The sequence below is a fragment of the Danio rerio genome, chromosome 22 (genome assembly GCF_049306965.1).
Source record: "Danio rerio strain Tuebingen ecotype United States chromosome 22, GRCz12tu, whole genome shotgun sequence".
Taxonomy (NCBI): Eukaryota; Metazoa; Chordata; class Actinopteri; order Cypriniformes; family Danionidae; genus Danio; species Danio rerio.
The window spans coordinates 14523859-14541818 of record NC_133197.1 but is presented as its reverse complement, the minus strand read 5'-3'; the positions used below and the strand labels follow the sequence as shown (position 1 = coordinate 14541818).

The 17960-nt window shown below is 33.9% G+C and overlaps 1 protein-coding gene across 3 annotated transcripts in view; it reads left to right on the top strand.

Annotated features, from left to right (window-relative positions):
• The first annotated feature begins 3632 nt into the window (after positions 1–3632).
• lrp1ba (low density lipoprotein receptor-related protein 1Ba) overlaps positions 3633–17960 on the top strand; it is a 470228-nt gene continuing 455900 nt past the window's right edge. For all 3 annotated transcript variants that reach the window (XR_012397830.1, XM_017353408.4, XM_021469578.3), the window contains exon 1: positions 3633–3888. Coding sequence is in view for 2 of the 3 variants with exons in the window: in XM_017353408.4 (XP_017208897.1) it covers positions 3804–3888 (85 nt within the window). In the remaining variant the exon portion in view is untranslated. The remainder of the gene's footprint in view (positions 3889–17960) is intronic.

Below are 17960 nucleotides of genomic sequence, written 5' to 3'. Positions count from 1 at the left end.
CACATTTTAGCAAGTATGAATGCAATTGTAAGTGTTAGTGTTCTTTTGCCTGTTCTTCTGCATATGTTTAGCAGCTTTGCACATTGTCTGAATGAACCCATTATGCTGTGCAAAGATTCCCAGACTTGGAAAAAATCAAATAAAAGGACCTCAGAGCATAATGCGAAAACCTGGAAACATCGCCGAACTGACTCCAAAATATCCCAGCGAAAGTGTTTTGCACAGACACGACCGCCTATTTGTAAAAAGATCTCTTTTTGAATTAGCCTCATGCCAAACGTTTTGAAACAGAAAACGCTTTCCACATCTGAAATCTCATGAATTGCAGATGTTTTCGCACAAGCGTAAGTACACTGACATGCGAGTGCTGGATGTTTTACACGTTCTCCGACGCCAAGGACACCTGCTTAGATTTGAGGACAAACATGGCAAAACTGCATTAAATTGTGAGTTTATTGCATCATTGTGTGTCTGCTGGCGTCCTTTTTTGTGAGCGGTGGTAATGAATTCATCCACTTTAAAAGACTTAGCCTCCGTTGCTTTTATATGCGCATAATGGTGCAAAAGTAAGAAGAAAAAAAAAAACAATTGCAAGCTTTAGTGTCTGTACTTTTTGTTCCATCTTGTTCCATCAGAAAACCTCTGCCAGATTAAGGAGCTGCCAGAAACATGTTCCTGAATCAAACTGATAGAATTAGATTTCATCGAATTACATTAGCGTTCCCTTCCTCTGGTCCCTACTGATGGAAATAAAGCAACAGGCAGCGACTCATGGCGATCTTCTGCCTTTGTTTTCTTGGCACAGGACTTTTATGATGTAGTATTTTATAGTGTGCTTGTTTCCCAAGAATTGTTTTGTGAGCTTTGAGTTGAATTTGATGGACTCGAGACTCTAGAGATGGCCAGAGAGAAGCAGGTCTGCTTTTATTGGAGCAGCTGTTACTGTACCTTCAGTCCAGTCCAAAGTCATGATTTTAGAATTGAGTCCTTCTATACACACAATTGACCTCTGTCATCATGAACTTTCGGTTAAACTATCCATCTATATATCCATCCATCCGTCCATCCATCCATCCATCCATCCATCCATCCACCATCCATGTATCAACACATCCATCCATCCATATACCAATCCATCTATCCATCCTTCCATATATCAATCCACTTACTGTCTACAGACATCAATCAGTCCATCCATCCATCTATATATCAATCCATCTATCTATCCATCCATATCAATACATCCGTCCATGTACCAATCCATCTACCCATGCATCCATATATCAATACATCCGTCCATCCATATATCAATAGATCCGTACATATGCCCATCCATCCATCCATCCATCCATCCATCCATCCATCCATCCATGTATCAATACATCCGTCCATATACCAATCCATCCATCCATCCATCCCACCATCCATCCATCTACCCATCCATCCATATATCAATACATCAGTCCATCCATATATCAATAGATCTGTACATATGCCCATCTATCCATCCATGTATCAATACATCCGTCCATATACCAATCCATCCATCCATCCCACCATCCATCCATCTACCCATCCATCCATATATCAATACATCCGTCCATCCATATATCAATAGATCCGTACATATGCCCATTCATCCATCCATCTATCCATGTATCAATACATCCGTCCATATACCAATCCATCCATCCATCCCACCATCCATCCATCTACCCATCCATCCATATATCAATACATCCATCCATCCATATATCAATAGATCAGTACATATGCCCATCCATCCATCCATGTATCAATACATCCTTCCATATACCAATCCATCCATCCATCCCACCATCCATCCATCTACCCATCCATCCATATATCAATACATCCGTCCATCCATATATCAATAGATCCGTACATATGCCCATCCATCCATCCATCCATGTATCAATACATCCGTCCATATACCAATCCATACATCCATCCCACCATCCATCCATCTACCCATCTATCCATATATCAATACATCCGTCCATCCATATATCAATAGATCCGTACATATGCCCATTCATCCATCCATCCATTCATGTATCAATACATCCGTCCATATACCAATCCATCCATCCATCCCTCCATCCATCTATCCATCCATCCTTTCATATATCAGTACATCCGTCCATATGTCAATCCATCCATCCATCCATCCATATCAATCCATCCATCCATCCATCCATATATCAATCAATCCATCCATCCATCCATATATCAATCCACCCATACATATATAAATCCATCCATACATCCATCCATATATCAATCCACCAATCCACGCATCTATATATCAGTCCATCTATCCATCCATATATCAATTCATATATCTATCCACCCATAGATCAGTCTATTTATCCATCCATATATCAATCCATCTATCCACATATCAATCCATCCATCCATATATCAATCAATCCATCCGTCCATATGTCAATCCACCCATCCATATATCAATCAATCCATCCGTCAATATGTCAATCCACCCATCCATATATCAATCAATCAATCCATCCATCCATCCATCCATCCATCCATATATCAACTCATCTATCCATCCATCCATCCATATATCAATCCATCCATTCATCCATCCATCCATCCATCCATACTGTTTATCAAACTATCCATTCATATATCTATCCATCCATTATCCATATATTGTAGCCATCCATCCGTCCATTCAACCAACCATCTATATATCTATTCATTCATACTGTATATCAATATATCTATCCATTCATACATCAATTTATCCATATACTATATCCATCAGTCTGTAAATCCATCCATCCAACCATCTATCCTACCATCCATCCTACCATCCATCCATACTGTATATTAATTCATCTATCCATCCACATACTGTATTTTATCCATCTATCCATTTTATCCATTTATCCATCCCTATGTCCCTATACTGTGGCCATCCATCCATCTTGCACTGTATATCAATCCATCCGTCCATCCATCTGTTCATCGATATTGTATCAGTCCAACCATCCATCCATATATTAATCCATCTATCCACACGTACTGTAGCCTTCCATCCATCCATCCATCTATCCATCCATCCATCCATCCATGCATCCATTCATTGTCTGTTTATCTATCTATCCCATATATCAATCTGTCTGTCCATCCGTCCAATTTCTTTTGTTCCGTTCCGTTTCCTGCTTTCTTCTCTTTCTGTTCATCCATCCATCTGAGTGTATTTCTTTTTTCTATCATTCTTTCTTTACTTCTATCTATCTATCTATCTATCTATCTATCTATCTATCTATCTATCTATCTATCTATCTATCTATCTATCTATCTATCTATCTATCTATCTATCTATCTATCTATCTATCTATCTATCTATCTATCTATCTATCTATCTATCTATCTATCTACCTATGTGAGTGTATTCATCGCATGCATAATCTTTTTTCATTATTCAGTGTAACGATAGGCTTCTTTTTTTTCTTTCTGTTTCTCTCATCGCAGCCACCTCTCTCTCTCTCTCTCTCTCTCTCTCTCTCTCTCTCTCTCTCTCTCTCTCTCTCTCTCCCTCTCCCCATCCTACCTCGTTATCCTCAAACGGAGGCGCACGTAGTCCGTGTTGTCCGTACAGTCACACACACACACTCACACCTGCGGGAGGAGTTGCGCTGCGGAGCGGAGCGCTGCGGGGCGTGAGACCGGCTTCGCTCACACTCAACTTGGGCATCATCACCATCAGCGCCCGCGGATAACGGATCTGTTCGGGACTACATCCAGCCACGATGTCCGACTTTATTTTGGTATTTCTTACTATGTCGGGATTAATTCTGCTGGCTAAAACGCTGACAGTGGCCGGGGCTGAGGAAGGTAAGACAAAATCAAACTACGCTTTGTTTACTATTTTTGCGCGTTTTAGCATGTTTCTGTAAAAATTGTTAGCACAAACTAAGAATACAATAAAAGTTTTGCGCGTGATGGGAAATATCTATCTATCTATCTATCTATCTATCTATCTATCTATCTATCTATCTATCTATCTATCTATCTATCTATCTATCTATCTATCTATCTATCTATCTATCTATCTATCTATCTATCTATCTATCTATCTATCTATCTATCTTGTGTAACTTGACGTGTTTAAAAGCAGCACCTGGCTTACTGACTAATCAATAATCATGTTAGTTAAGTGCTTTGGTGAAGTTGTATGATGAAAATTGTTTAACCAATAGTTAAAGTTATTTTAACCTATTATTAATACGTTTGACCTTTCAAACTTCGATGGTTTATTAATATTGAGGTACTGTTTTCTTCAGAGATGTAAAGTTCTAATAAGGTCAATTTGTGGGGTTCTAGAAATCTACATTATTTTCTGCATATGATTTATTTTACTTTATCATTTGTAAAACATTTAAGGTCTGTGTTAGATAAGGAAAATTACAAAATGTACAGTTTTTCCTTTAGGATATCAGACTTGACACCCAAATCCACATTTTTAACAAATAACATACAGTTGTTAGTGGAACTTAAAATCTTTTTTTTTCATTGTTATAATCAGCTGGTTTAAGCAGTGTCATTGTTTATAAAATCTTATTTTTTTATTTATTTTTTTTTTGTAAGGAATATTGGTTAGCTTTTAAATGCAGCATCATCTTTTTTTTTTTTTTTTTTTAATTAGAATATTGTATTGTATATGTGTTGGACTGATTCAGATGCGAGGGTTACTGAATTTATGATTTTTTTTTTTCAAAGTTAATGACAAATTAAGTTCAATATAACATCACACTTTTTTCAAACTGGCAATCAAACACAATTACCTCAAATAGATATTTAATTAACTCAGGTTCAGTCTGAAGCGCTTCAAAATGGTTTTATAGTCACAAATTATTTTTAGCTATGGATATAAGATTTGCAATTGAAACTACTCAAATTCCCTCCATGAAAATCAACCAGTAGCAAATTACCCCACTTTTGAAAAGAGTCAAATACTCTAAGTCTAATTTTTATACTTTATCTTTTGAGAACTCTTCAAAAAGTCTTCAAAAAGTAATGAAGTATCATGATTTCCGTCTGCTAGTTTCTGTAAACTGGTGAAATTGTCTTTTTAAGCTAATTTGTGATCAAACACTAATAAAAGCTTTAATCATTTTCTAAATAATACTTTGTAGTCTAGTTTTCATACCTTTTTTTTTTCAAAATAACTTGAGGTTTGATTTGTAAATGAAAAATAGATGTATTTTTTTTCCTGTTTGAGAAACAAACAGTACTCATTAGTGAAAATGAAAAATCATTAACGACTATAGGGTTCTTTAACTGGCAAACACACACTCTATAAAGTACCAGGATTAAGCATATTTTTATAAATGTTTCACTATGTGAATTGTAACAGAGCAAATTGAGGTCAATGTCAGTTTTATACTTAATACTTGAAAATATCCTTCAGAAACACTTCAAAAAATGAATCATAAAAAAAATGATCATAAATATATTTCTTTCTGCCAACATCCTCTAGTTGCTGAAAACATTTTGAATACCAACACTGACCATGTTTTGAACTGCATTTATTTCAAAGGTGGTAAATATGAGTACCTTATAGTTGAAAATATAGGCATAGTTCACCCACCAAAAATACTTCCTATTGACTTTCCCTCAAGTGGTTTCAAACCATCATGAGCTTCTTTTTTTCTGCTGAACACTAGTTCAGAAGATAGAAGATAGTTTGAATAAAGATAAAAAAAAACCCTGTGACTATTGACTTTCATAGTATACATGGAAATCAATGGTTACAGGTACTCAGCATTTTTTGAAATATCTTCTTTTGTGTTCAACTGCATAAATAAACTAATAATGGTTTCAAACACATGAAGGGTGTGTAACAATGACAAACTTTTCTTTTTTTGGGTGAACTTAGCCTTTAATTTCAAATATAGTAATACATTCTCTAACAAATGAACATATATTTGCAAAATATGTACCCAGTTAGTGATTCAGAAGAGGGTATATTTGTGTAAATATAGTTTTGATATTTGTACAATATCCTTAGTTATGGCGTCACGGTGGCGCAGTGGGTAACACAATCACAGCAAAAAAGTCACTGGTTTGAGCCTCGGTTGGGTTAGTTGGTATTCCTGTGTGGAGTTTGCATGTTCTCCCTTGCGTTGGTTTCCTCCAGGTGCTCTGGTTTCCCCCACAGTCTAAAGACATGGTGTAGGTGAATTGGGTAGGCTAAATTGTCCGTAGTGTATGTGTCTGAATGAAAATGTATGGGTGTTTTCCAGTGATGGGTTGCAGCTGGAAGGGCATCCACTGCAAAAAACATATGCTGGATAAGTTGGCGGTTCATGTGGCGACCCCAGATAAATGAAGCCGAAAAGAAAATGAATGAATGGATGAATCCTTGATTTTATACCTTTACTATTTAACAAATATCAAGTATAAAACTAACATTCTCTCAGATTACAAATATCACTGTTGAAAATTCTGAAGAACATGGTCAGTTTTAGTACTTTTGCAGTGTTTTTTTTTAAGTAGAGAAATCAATTATCATTACTTTAAAGAAGCACATTTGAATGGTTAACATCAAGTACACAGTATAAAACTGAAATAGTTCTGCAGATGCACCAAAAGCAAGTCAAAAATTGGTCAGTCAAATAAACATAATAGATTGCAATCAATTGATGAACATTTTCATGGAGAATGATTGACTGATACGATCAAGTATTAATTATAAAACTAATCAGCAATTCCAGAGTTATGGATGTGCAATTCGCAAAAAAAAAAAAAAAAAACTCAAAATCACGTCACAGCCATATCACCCTGCAGCCCAAGACCGGTTACTCACTGAAGCTAAGCAGGGCTGAGCCTGGTCAGTACCTGGATGGGAGACCACTAGGGAACACTAGGTTGCTGTTGGAAGTGGTGTTAGTGAGGCCAGCAGGGGGCTCTCAACCGGTGGTCTGTGTGAGTCCTAATGTCCTAGTAAAAAGTGAAAGGGACACTACACTGTCAGTGGGCGCCGTCCTTCGGATGAGACGTTAAACAGAGGTCCTGACTCTCTGTGGTAATTAAAAATTCATGATTGTTCATGATTGGGTGTATGGCCATACACAATAAATGCGCTATAAAAATACACATTACATTACATTACAGAGAATCTATTTGTTAACAGTATATTAAAACATCTGTTTATATTTATAATAAATAAATAAACAAACAAACAAACAAACAAACAAATAATTAATTACAAAAGCACAAGATGAGGCATCCAAAAAATACCAATCTGAAAACCTGTTTTATATTTTAACTGAGAGAATAATAATAAAAAAAATGTGTTGGGTATATGTTACCTAAAAATATGCGAGTTTACAGTATACATCAAGCTTTGTAGAAATGCAGTGAATTAAACGTCATAAACTTAAATAAATAGGATATAAAATAAAAGGATAAGAGTTGTCTCTTTATAGAACAAAAAGATTTATTTGATTTAAGTGAATTGTTTTGCATTTATGAGGAAATAGCTTTGTTATGCATGTGACGTCTATGCGCTATGCATGTGACTGATGCGAAATTGGCAACTGTGCAACTTTTTAAATCAAATAAAGTCACTTGAAAACATAGACAGACATTTTTGAGTATTTATACAAGTTTCCACAAACAACTTAGAAAATTTTTGGCTGATTTGGTAAAAAAGAAGATAAAATATTGCATGGAATTGCTCTGATATTTCTGCCTGATCTCGCAAGGAAACGTAACTATTTTATGTTTTGTTATTGGTTAATTCATACGAATTTGTTCAGTCCTACGAAAAAGTATGATTTTTAAAAAGGAGGCATAGCATCCAGCCACGCCCTTAAACCCAATTGTCTTTGGGGGTTGAGCAAATCCTACTAAATTGTTCTAATGAGATCATACAAATTTATACGAATTAGCCACTAAATCAAAAAGGTATGCATTGCCGTGAGATCATGTTTGATATTTAGCTGGAATTGCTCTCTGTTGGATCAGCACTTAAACAAAAATGCAGTAAATTTGGTACCTAATACTTTTAGTGTGTTTGCCGTTTTTCAGTAGACAGAAATTTCTTTATTATTTTTTTTTCATAAAGCATGTTTAAAGTATATTCTTCAAAAGTTGATCATAAATAGATCTCTGACACCTTTATACTTCACCTTCTCTAATAGACAAGTAACAAATGACCTTAATGTTGCTAGATTTTGGCCAATTTGTGATCCGACCTCTTTAAAAATGCCTCACAAAGACTTCCTGACTGTGTTTCAAAGCATAAAAGTTCTCGAAGGAGCACAAATGTCGGTTTGTGCACAACATTCGATTTACTGTCCCTGTCGAAATGTACACTTGATGTAGGGTTTGTTACAAAGGGACGGTGTGTTACTCAGTTTATTGAGCAGACATTCAATAAACTGTTGACAAAATGTGGTTACCCTAAACAAATCAAGCACTGCAACAAGTGCAGCTCCCTAAGGGCTCCATTACTGCCAAGCCAACACACTAATGGCCTATAGACTGAATACTTAGTGTGGGAAATGTCTCTCTGTCAGTGTAATGTTGGCTGGATATTTTCTTTCGGGTGATGTATCAATCTGTCGGAGAGAAATATGGCATGTTATTAACGGTTTGCATTCGCTTTTTGCAGTTTGTGATTGTGGAGTTGCACGACTTTCATATCATCGGGCTTGTTTGTTTGTCTGCCAAGTTATTAGTTGATAAGGGTGGAAAAAGTATATTCACCATACTCTTTGGACATTTTCTAATAAATTTGTCATCCAACAGAAGGTAAATGTGTTTTTTGTTAATAATATTCTTCAATACTTATTCATGAAAAATAATAATTTAATTGATCACCAAATTTTTGATAATTTTTTGACAAATTGCCATATTTTGTGACAAAATCGAGATGTAGGACAAGCAGGGCACTGTGAAAAATGCTGGGTTCCACACAATCAGTTTGTGCTGAGATAAAATGAAGGAATTAAGTTAACGTATTAGTTTTATTTTCAAATTTAAGTGGTTTGAGAAAAAAAAACAATTAAGTTGTCCAAAAGAAACTCAAGAATTGTGTTGTTTCAGCTCATTTTAAATAAGTACTTTATTTACAGCAAACCTTAATTTTTATACTTTATCCCTCAATACTACATCAAAAAATGTACCAAAATGACAATGACAAATTTAAATGTATTTTTAAAAACTAATTTGTGATTAACCTTCCTGTTGTGTAACCTCCCTCCCCTTACTTTAGTGGTCTCGGTCAAAAATTACCAGTGGTTTTCACTGCTGTTAAATTAACATAAAAATTTATAGCAAATTTTTCTTCAACTTTCTTTAGCTGTAAACAATGTCTCAAAGTAGTGCTTAACATGAATTTCAAGAGTTCACACTCAGCTGATGATTGATTATAAAGCTTGTTTGGCATGCTTTCCTAGGAGAGAGCCCTGAGCTTATAAGATCCTTGAGCCTGGGGCTCCCTCCCGTTTGCAAGGCAAGAGGGGAGTTTGATTTCAGGTAGATTTTGAGAACTCATCTGCTGTAGGGTGACGTTCTTGCTGTGAGGCATCAGTGCTAACCACTGGGTAACCGTGCCACCCATCTAGGAAAAGGGAGGAGGAGTAGGGGTGGAAGAGGGGATTCTTCAAAATAAAGATGGCTGTTATATGGAACTTAGGGTATGTATAGTGGCTTAGGAATCGTCTGATTGGTGAATCATAAATTGGCCAGTGCGGGACCAGCCACAATCAATCATAAGCATGTGATCCTCTCGAAATTAGTTCATAAATAAACTTCCCTTGTTGAATTAGACATAAAATAACTGCTCTCAAATTACATATAGCGAGTGAGTGAGTTGGGGTGTTGTAAAGTAAATGGGGATGTTTTCTGTCTGATGGATGAATATTGTCTGGTTACCCATTCATTTCCTATGGCGGTCACTTTTGACCGGTAACACTACAGGTGTAATAAGGTTGACTAAAACATTCAAAATTCAGTGAAAGAGGTGATCATCACTTTTATATGTTCAAATGCATAGTGTGAAGGATTTCATGAGACAGTCAGATGTAAAACAAAACGTTTAAGAGTGTTTTAAGTTGTAAATCGGTCAGATTTGATCCAAACGCGACAGGAAGGTTAAACAAAGGTTGAATAAGGGTTAATGCATTGCAGTTGATAATTAAAAAAAAAACATGGATTAATTATATTATTAATGCTTATTAATGTTTCAGATGGTGTTGTGGTTTGGCCAATATAACTTGGGCTCTTACCTGATTTTGTGTTTATGTTTTGGTGTTATTTATCATATTGAATTACTGAACTGTTCAACCCTAATTCTAAACTTATTATAAAAAAACAAAAAACAAAAAACGTGTTAAATATTTCCGATGGCAATGTGGTTCAGGCGATAACTTTTTAAGTTGTTTTTGGCAACTACTGAACTATTCAACCCTGTTACCAAAAATAATGTATTGAATAATTATACATGTGGACAAAAAACACCTCCATAATGTTTGTAAAAATGAATGCGTGCAAAAATTAAATCAGACTTCGGTCCTAATACAGCTGGTAATTACCAAAGTTCACAACACAGATACACTTTGTTACACATCAAACACTGTTACATACGCTGTTATTAATAACATAGACTAATACTAAAACATGTTGACCTTATTGTTTTAAAGTTCTTTAATATAAAAAAAAACATTGCAATAGACAAATCTAATGTTTTTTTTTTATCTAAATGTATTTATTATGTGTTCATGGACAACTGCATAATTACAATTTTTTAAAGTATTTCAAAATATTGGCAACTTTGATTGAATAACATAGAAAACCTCGCTAAAAATGTCAAGTTCATTATTCAACCGTATTACCAAGATATTGCAAGAAAAACAAGTGATTAATTTATTAAAAAAACGTGAGATTATTCTAACTAAAGCGACACAGTGGCTCAGTGGTTAGCACTGTTGCCTCACAGCAAAAGGTCGCTGATTCGAGTCCTGGCTGGGCCAGTTGGCATTTCTTTGTGGAGTTTGCATGTTTTCCCCATGTTTGATTGGGTTTCCTTTAGTTTCCCCCACAGTCCAAAGACATGTGTTATAGGTCAATTGAATAAATAAAATTGGCCGTAGTGTATGTGTGTGAATGAGAGTGTTTGGATGTTTTCCAGTACTGGATTGCATCTGGAAGTGCATCTGTTGTGTAAAAGATGCTGGATAAGTTATGGTTAACTCTGCTGTGGTGACCCCTGATGAATAAAGGGATTAAGCCAAAAAAAAAAATGAATGAATAAATTATTCTAACTAACTTTACAACTAACTTTACAAAAGTTACTTTTCATTATTAGTTTTTTTTGTTACTTACTATAATACTGTACAAATATTTTCCTTTAATCTGAAACATCAGAATAAATCAATTTAATGTTTATATATCTAAATTTTTAAAAATGAATTCAATATGTATTGGTGGACAATTGCAAAATTGCAAACATGTTTAAAACTATATTTAAACTTTGGTAACAGGGTTAAAAAAAAATAGCAAACGTCCATTAAAAAATATGCATATTAATAATGGGTTAAAACTAAAAAGTGTTGACTGCATTGTGAAGTTAATTTTTCTACCGTTACTATATATATTACTTGAAATAAAAAAAATAATAAATTAATTAATAAATAAATAAATACAAAATAATAAATAAATAAATAAATAAATAAATAAATAAATAAATAAATAAAATTAATTAATTATGTTTTCCATTATGTAAATATCTTTTCAAGCCCAAACTATCTGGTCATTACTAAGTGAGTTTAAGTTCAACACATTTTTTCAACTCTGTTACTTATCATTATTGAATTCTTTATTTTATTTTATTTTATTTTGCGTCAAGTGTTTATATTTGGACATTTTTATAACAGGGTTGAAAAATTCGTAAATTTAAAAGTGAAATGAATAACTTATATTAGATAATATATAACTAAAATCTGTTGTCTGAATTGTCATGTTTATAATTTATCCATGTTTCCAAGAATTAGAAAAAAACAACTGATGGAAACGTGAGAATTTTCATTATATAATATTGAATAATTATTGGTAGACAATTGCAAAATCGAAAAAAAAAGTTTTCAATTATATTTGCAAACTTTGGCAACAGGGTTTAATACACACTCTAAAAAAAAGACATTTGGTCAAAATACTTATTTGAAATGAGCTGAAACAACACAATTCTTGAGTTTTTGTGGGCCAACTAAATTGGTTTATGTTCAATCCACTTCACTTGGTAAAAACTAATACAGCAAGTTAGTTTAACTCCTTCATGTTGTCCGTTCACAAATCGATTGTGTGAAACCCAGCATTTGTTTTACAGTGCAGCGTCGCAAACCTTCATAAAAATGGCTCTATTTTGGCTCTGCCATCTGTTAACGTGATTCTTCAACATTTCGAGGTGTACATTTCTGTAAAGAAGGAGGATTTTGCAGTCAGACGTGTGGATGGTAACTGTCTGTATGGCTTTGGTTGGTTATGAATGCCGTTTTCTCGGAATAGGCCTTTGTTGAATGTCAATGCTGCATTAAATTTTTTTTCGGATCGGTTGTGTGAAAGACATGTTGGCTTGAAAAACGTTCCCTTCTCACGCCTGATGTTGGCCTTGGCAGCTTAGATCTATTTACCGCACTTCACTCTTGCTTTTATAACCCATTACTGAAGTGAAATGATCCATGTTTTTGTGGGCCTGCTTGTCAGATTTTGGGTGTTAAGCTTCATTAGACAGATCTTAAAATGACCACTGCCTTATGTGAAGACAAAGCTCTGTTTTTGGGAGGATTTTTTTGGAAACACATTGTTAGCACATGTGGCGCAGGGTCCGGATTGAATATTTATCATTAGGATGGAGCGATAACTTTTCCAAAATAGATGTTTCATAGCTTAAAGGCAGCAGAAATGCTAGACCACATTGACCACATGCGGTAACAATAGATTTTTCAGTAAAACACATAAATCTTTGGGTTAAAAAGCATTTAGGAGCTTTAAAACAGAGGTTTCAGGTATAGCTAATACAATACAGATAGCAGCATCATATATATAGTGTGCATGTCTGCATATAATTTGTAATTAATCATGTTTCTGTTGCTCAACTTTTCTAGCAATAAATTGCAAAAGTCACATAACGTAAAATATGGTTCTAAAATCTGATTAAAATTTTTTTTTATTATATTTTATTTTATTCTTATATTATATTGAATCATTTAATTTTTAAGGGTGAAATTAGAAGTTAATTTGAGGAAAAATTTGAAGGTTAAAGGCAGGATTGGATTTGAACTGCAAATCAAGTGCTTTGCACACACGTAGCAACCAAGGCTGGCCTCGGAGTTGCACTTGTCATTCGGTTGGGCAGGTGACTATGATTTAACCTTTTTTTATTTATATATTTATTTTTTTCAGAGTTCATTAGCTTGCAGTAACTTACAGGTTGTCCCAGGGCATGATGAATGAAATCATAAAATCTTGCTGAATGAAAGTGAACCAATTGGCACCTATTAGACCCCTTTTTCAAGATTTAAGATAATTCTTTTGTGTGTTCAGAAAGTGTCTGTAAAGTTCCAGCTCAAAACCTTTCAGAATATTGACATTTTCTTCTCCGAACACAATGTAGCTGTTTTTGCTGCCTGTGTCTTTAATGCTAGCTTTCCCCGCCCACCGTTCCCACATGCCAAAAATACTACAGTAAGAATTTTCCCAATGATTATTTAATGTATGTTTTGTGGAGTTAATTCAAGCCTTTCTGCAACGACGAGTCCCATACAATATTGTTACAAATTTCACGCACACACATACTGACACAAACAGCGTGCACGTTTAAGTTTACACTGTGTTTTTGTGCAGAAAATGTGACAGAATACAGGTTAACATCCACCGCTGTATGGGTATTCAATATGTTAATGTGCAAAGTAAGCCTGATTTAATGTCCACAAACTGGGATTGAAGCATCTTCTGTTATAATTATACTGACATGCGGCTGTGGTGATGACTTACATCGATTTTACTTTATTTCAAACATTAAAAACATTTTAATCTTGTAAAACTCAGTCTTGATCACATTTGACGATGATTTATGATCACAGAGAGCTGAACAGTTGCTTTGCGCACGTCCTGTCTTGTTGATATGATTATACGCAATACTAGTGAGACATGTTAATACACAGCTCTCAATCAATTCGGTGGGTGGGAAAAGTTGCAGTGGGCCCCAAAATAAGAGGCATTTGATCCTATTTCAACATCAAGTAATTAAAAAAAATACTTATATTGGTTTATATTGTCTTTATATTACCCCAATATGATTGTGGACACACTATACCTGCACACAGTTCTGTTCAAACGGCTTCCAAAAGATGATTCAATTTGTGGAAAGGAGTTTGATTTCTCATCTGAAACTGAACAGGGGAGAAAGCCAGTCAAATTGAATCAATGTTATTCAAAATGAATAATTGCAGCAAACTAAACAATCACATCTAACACAACTACAATACAGGGAAGGCCATTACACCTAAAAAAAAAATAAAAAAAAAATTGGTTAATGCAACATCTGCAGCATCATTGCAAATATACAGCACATATATAACACTTTAGTGAGTGCGTTTTGTTGATGGTCATCTTGAAGTTGTTTAGCCGAAGGGTTTTCTATAACACTGTCAGTCAATCAAACTCTTGCTGAAGGCCATGATATTTCATTGCTTTTCTACCAGAATGAGATTTAAGCTCAGGTAGGGAGTGTTAGATGTGATGTAAGGCGATGTAGAAAACCATATGTTGTGCATTCCGTTTGATTTGAGAATTTTTTAATGAATACCCAGCTCACCAGTGGATCCTTGACCTCCAGTTCCTCATGTCAGTTTGACATAAAAAATCATTCAGATGTTAACAGCGCTCAAACACACTGTTGACTTCTCTAACAACAAACACCACTTGTTTTCTTGGAAATCGCATTTTCTGGAAGTGTTAGTATACATTGGTCTAATTTACATCTACATTTCTGACTTACAAATAGAACAAAACAAAAAAGCACCTTGATGTCAAATTGACATCTACCATTGGCATCAAAAATCAGTTACAGGACTGCCCTAACATTAGTGTCAAGAAACATTCCAAATTCATTACTGGTCTGTGCTGTAATAGTTTTTTTGAACGTTTTTTGACGCCGTTTTGAGATGTCAATTTGATGTCATTTTAACATCAGGGTTGTTTACATGCATTATAGGATTAAATGTAAAATTAAGTGTAAATATGTAATTGAGTTTTCAGATTAATGATACATTTCATTTATTATAATACTGTCATTATTTTGGCTGTCTAAAACGCATCAGTGTGTCAAGCTTTTGACATCAAAACGATTAGCATTTTTTGTTGTGTTTTTTGACCTTATGCTTTATATATATATATATATATATATATATATATAGAATAAGAGTAATATATTTATATATTTTAAAATATTAGATTATTTTTTTTAAATAGAGAATTTCCTTTTTTATTCTAACTATTACATTCACAATTTTTTTATAGTGCAACTTATTTGTAATTTCACTGAATATAAATTATAAGTGTTTCAAGCATATTAAATGTCTAATCTTCCACAAAATGTGCTGATTTTATATTTCAAATTCTACTTTTTCAGTCCTATTACTAAAACTAATTATAATAAAAAAGTTATTACAATAAAAAAAACTTTTTGACAATGTTTCATGTAAATGTTTCATGTAAATTCAGTTAATCATTAGATTTTTTTTGTATTTATCCAGTTCAACCATTCCCCCCTGCTACAGTACCAAAATCATCATAAAAAGCAAGCAAACAAAGTAACTAATAACGATAATTTTAATTACAATATTAAAAACCCAGCTAGCAAAAAATATATAAAATCAGGTCCCATTCATGCTATTTTTGTAATAATCTACAGGGAATTACAAATGACAGCAAATGCTCAGATGTTTGTGTTTGTGAAGGAACTGATTATTTGTCACTCTACTGGAGCATTAGCCTTCAGTTTGCTAACAGATGACTGTAGTCTTGTAGATGCTTGTGTTTGTGAGCCATTAGCAAGAGTTATATTTCTTCCTGTGTCTCCGATCTGTAGATTTGTGAAAATAAATCTGCAGTAAGCAGGACTTTTAACCGGCCGCTTATGGCTGTCTTCATGCATCACAGGATTATGTACTTCAGTAAGTCTTCACGGTTATTGCCTAATTGATATTTATGGTCATATTTCTGCCCCTTAATATGTGTCCATCTGATTGCCGGATGTTTTTAAAAGGGCTATATTTATAACTCAGATATTGTTAACGATATGTCATAACTCCATCTATTTCTAGCTCCAATTTTTCTTTAAAGCAGTGCAAATATGTATATTATCACTTAATAATATAAATAACTATTATGATTAACATTGATCATATTTTAATTTATTTATTTTTAGCAATGAATTTATGAATAAAAAGTATTTATTTATGTTTTAATGTATTATGCATTTACATAAATTATACTATAACTTTTTGAAATAAAATTAATTATTATACACACACACACACACACACACACACACACACACACACACACATACATTAATGGGAAAAAGTGTTTACCCCTGTCTCATTTTCTTGTCACACTTTTTATTGTTATTACTAATTTAACTTAACATTGTTTTGTTTGTTTGTTTGTTTGTTTGTTTGCTTGATTGTTTGTTTGATGTATTGCTGAGCTACAAAAAAGCAAAATATAGTGTTTCAGTTAAATGTTGTAAATGAATCGGAATTTTTAAAAAGTAAATACCGTCACTCAACGAATAGAGCAGAAGACATTGGTGAGCAAATCCAGGCAAAAGCTAGTGTCATTTTGTTATAAATTAGATTGTTTTTGTTTTAACTGTAATAAGTTCATTATGAAATGTAAAAAAATACTGTATTAGTTAATATAAAAAAATGTTTTCTAGTCATTTTTAAAGATTATTAAATCAATTTATTTAGGAAACTATATTTATCTTCGGCCCACTATCCTCAATCAACTTTGGTTTTTGGCCCCCCTAAGAAAAAGTTTGGGCATTCCTGTTTTAGATCATCAAACAAAATAAAAAATTAGTCAAGAATAACACAAGTAAACACATTACGCAGTTTTTAATTAGAGGTTTATATCATAAGGGGAAAACAAAATACAAAACTATGTGAAAAACATTGTGCCTTGTATGAAAAAAAAATGTTTTTGGAGTGGCCTAGTCAGAGTCCTGACCTGAGTCCAATTGAGATTCTGTGGCATGACCTTTAAAAAGGTCTTTCATGCTCAAAAACCCTCTAATGTGGCTGAATCACGACATTTCTGCAAAAATAAATGGGCCAAAATTCCACAGTGTTGTAACAGACTAATTGCTAGTTAGAACACTTTTTTCACACAGGGCTATGTAGTTTTGAATTTTGTTTTCCCTTAATAATAAAAACCTTCATTTCAAAACTGTATGATGTGTTTACTTCTGTTATCTTCGACTAATATTTAAACGTGTTTGATGATCTTAAACATTCAAACATAAAAACGCTTACTTTTATATCTTTTACAAGGATCTGCCATAATAAGACCTCAAAGACTCTCTTTTTCTTCTATCATCCATAGACTGAAATTGCTTTTATCAGATAAATCAATTAATCCTCTCAAGATTTGATCCACGGAATTTTAGAGTCACAGAACTGTCTGTTTTCGCTTCTACACCTTACATATTGTACTTAAAGTTGCTGTTTTCAGACAATTTGAGGACAATTCTCTGATGACAGGGACAGAGACTAGTGTTTAGCGGAGAGTATTTGTTGTTTTTGCGCTCCCATAAAAGCTTTTTTGCCGTTGTTTGGGCCCTCTGGACTACATCTGAATGTGTAGGATAAAATGTACTAAAAGGGAAAAGG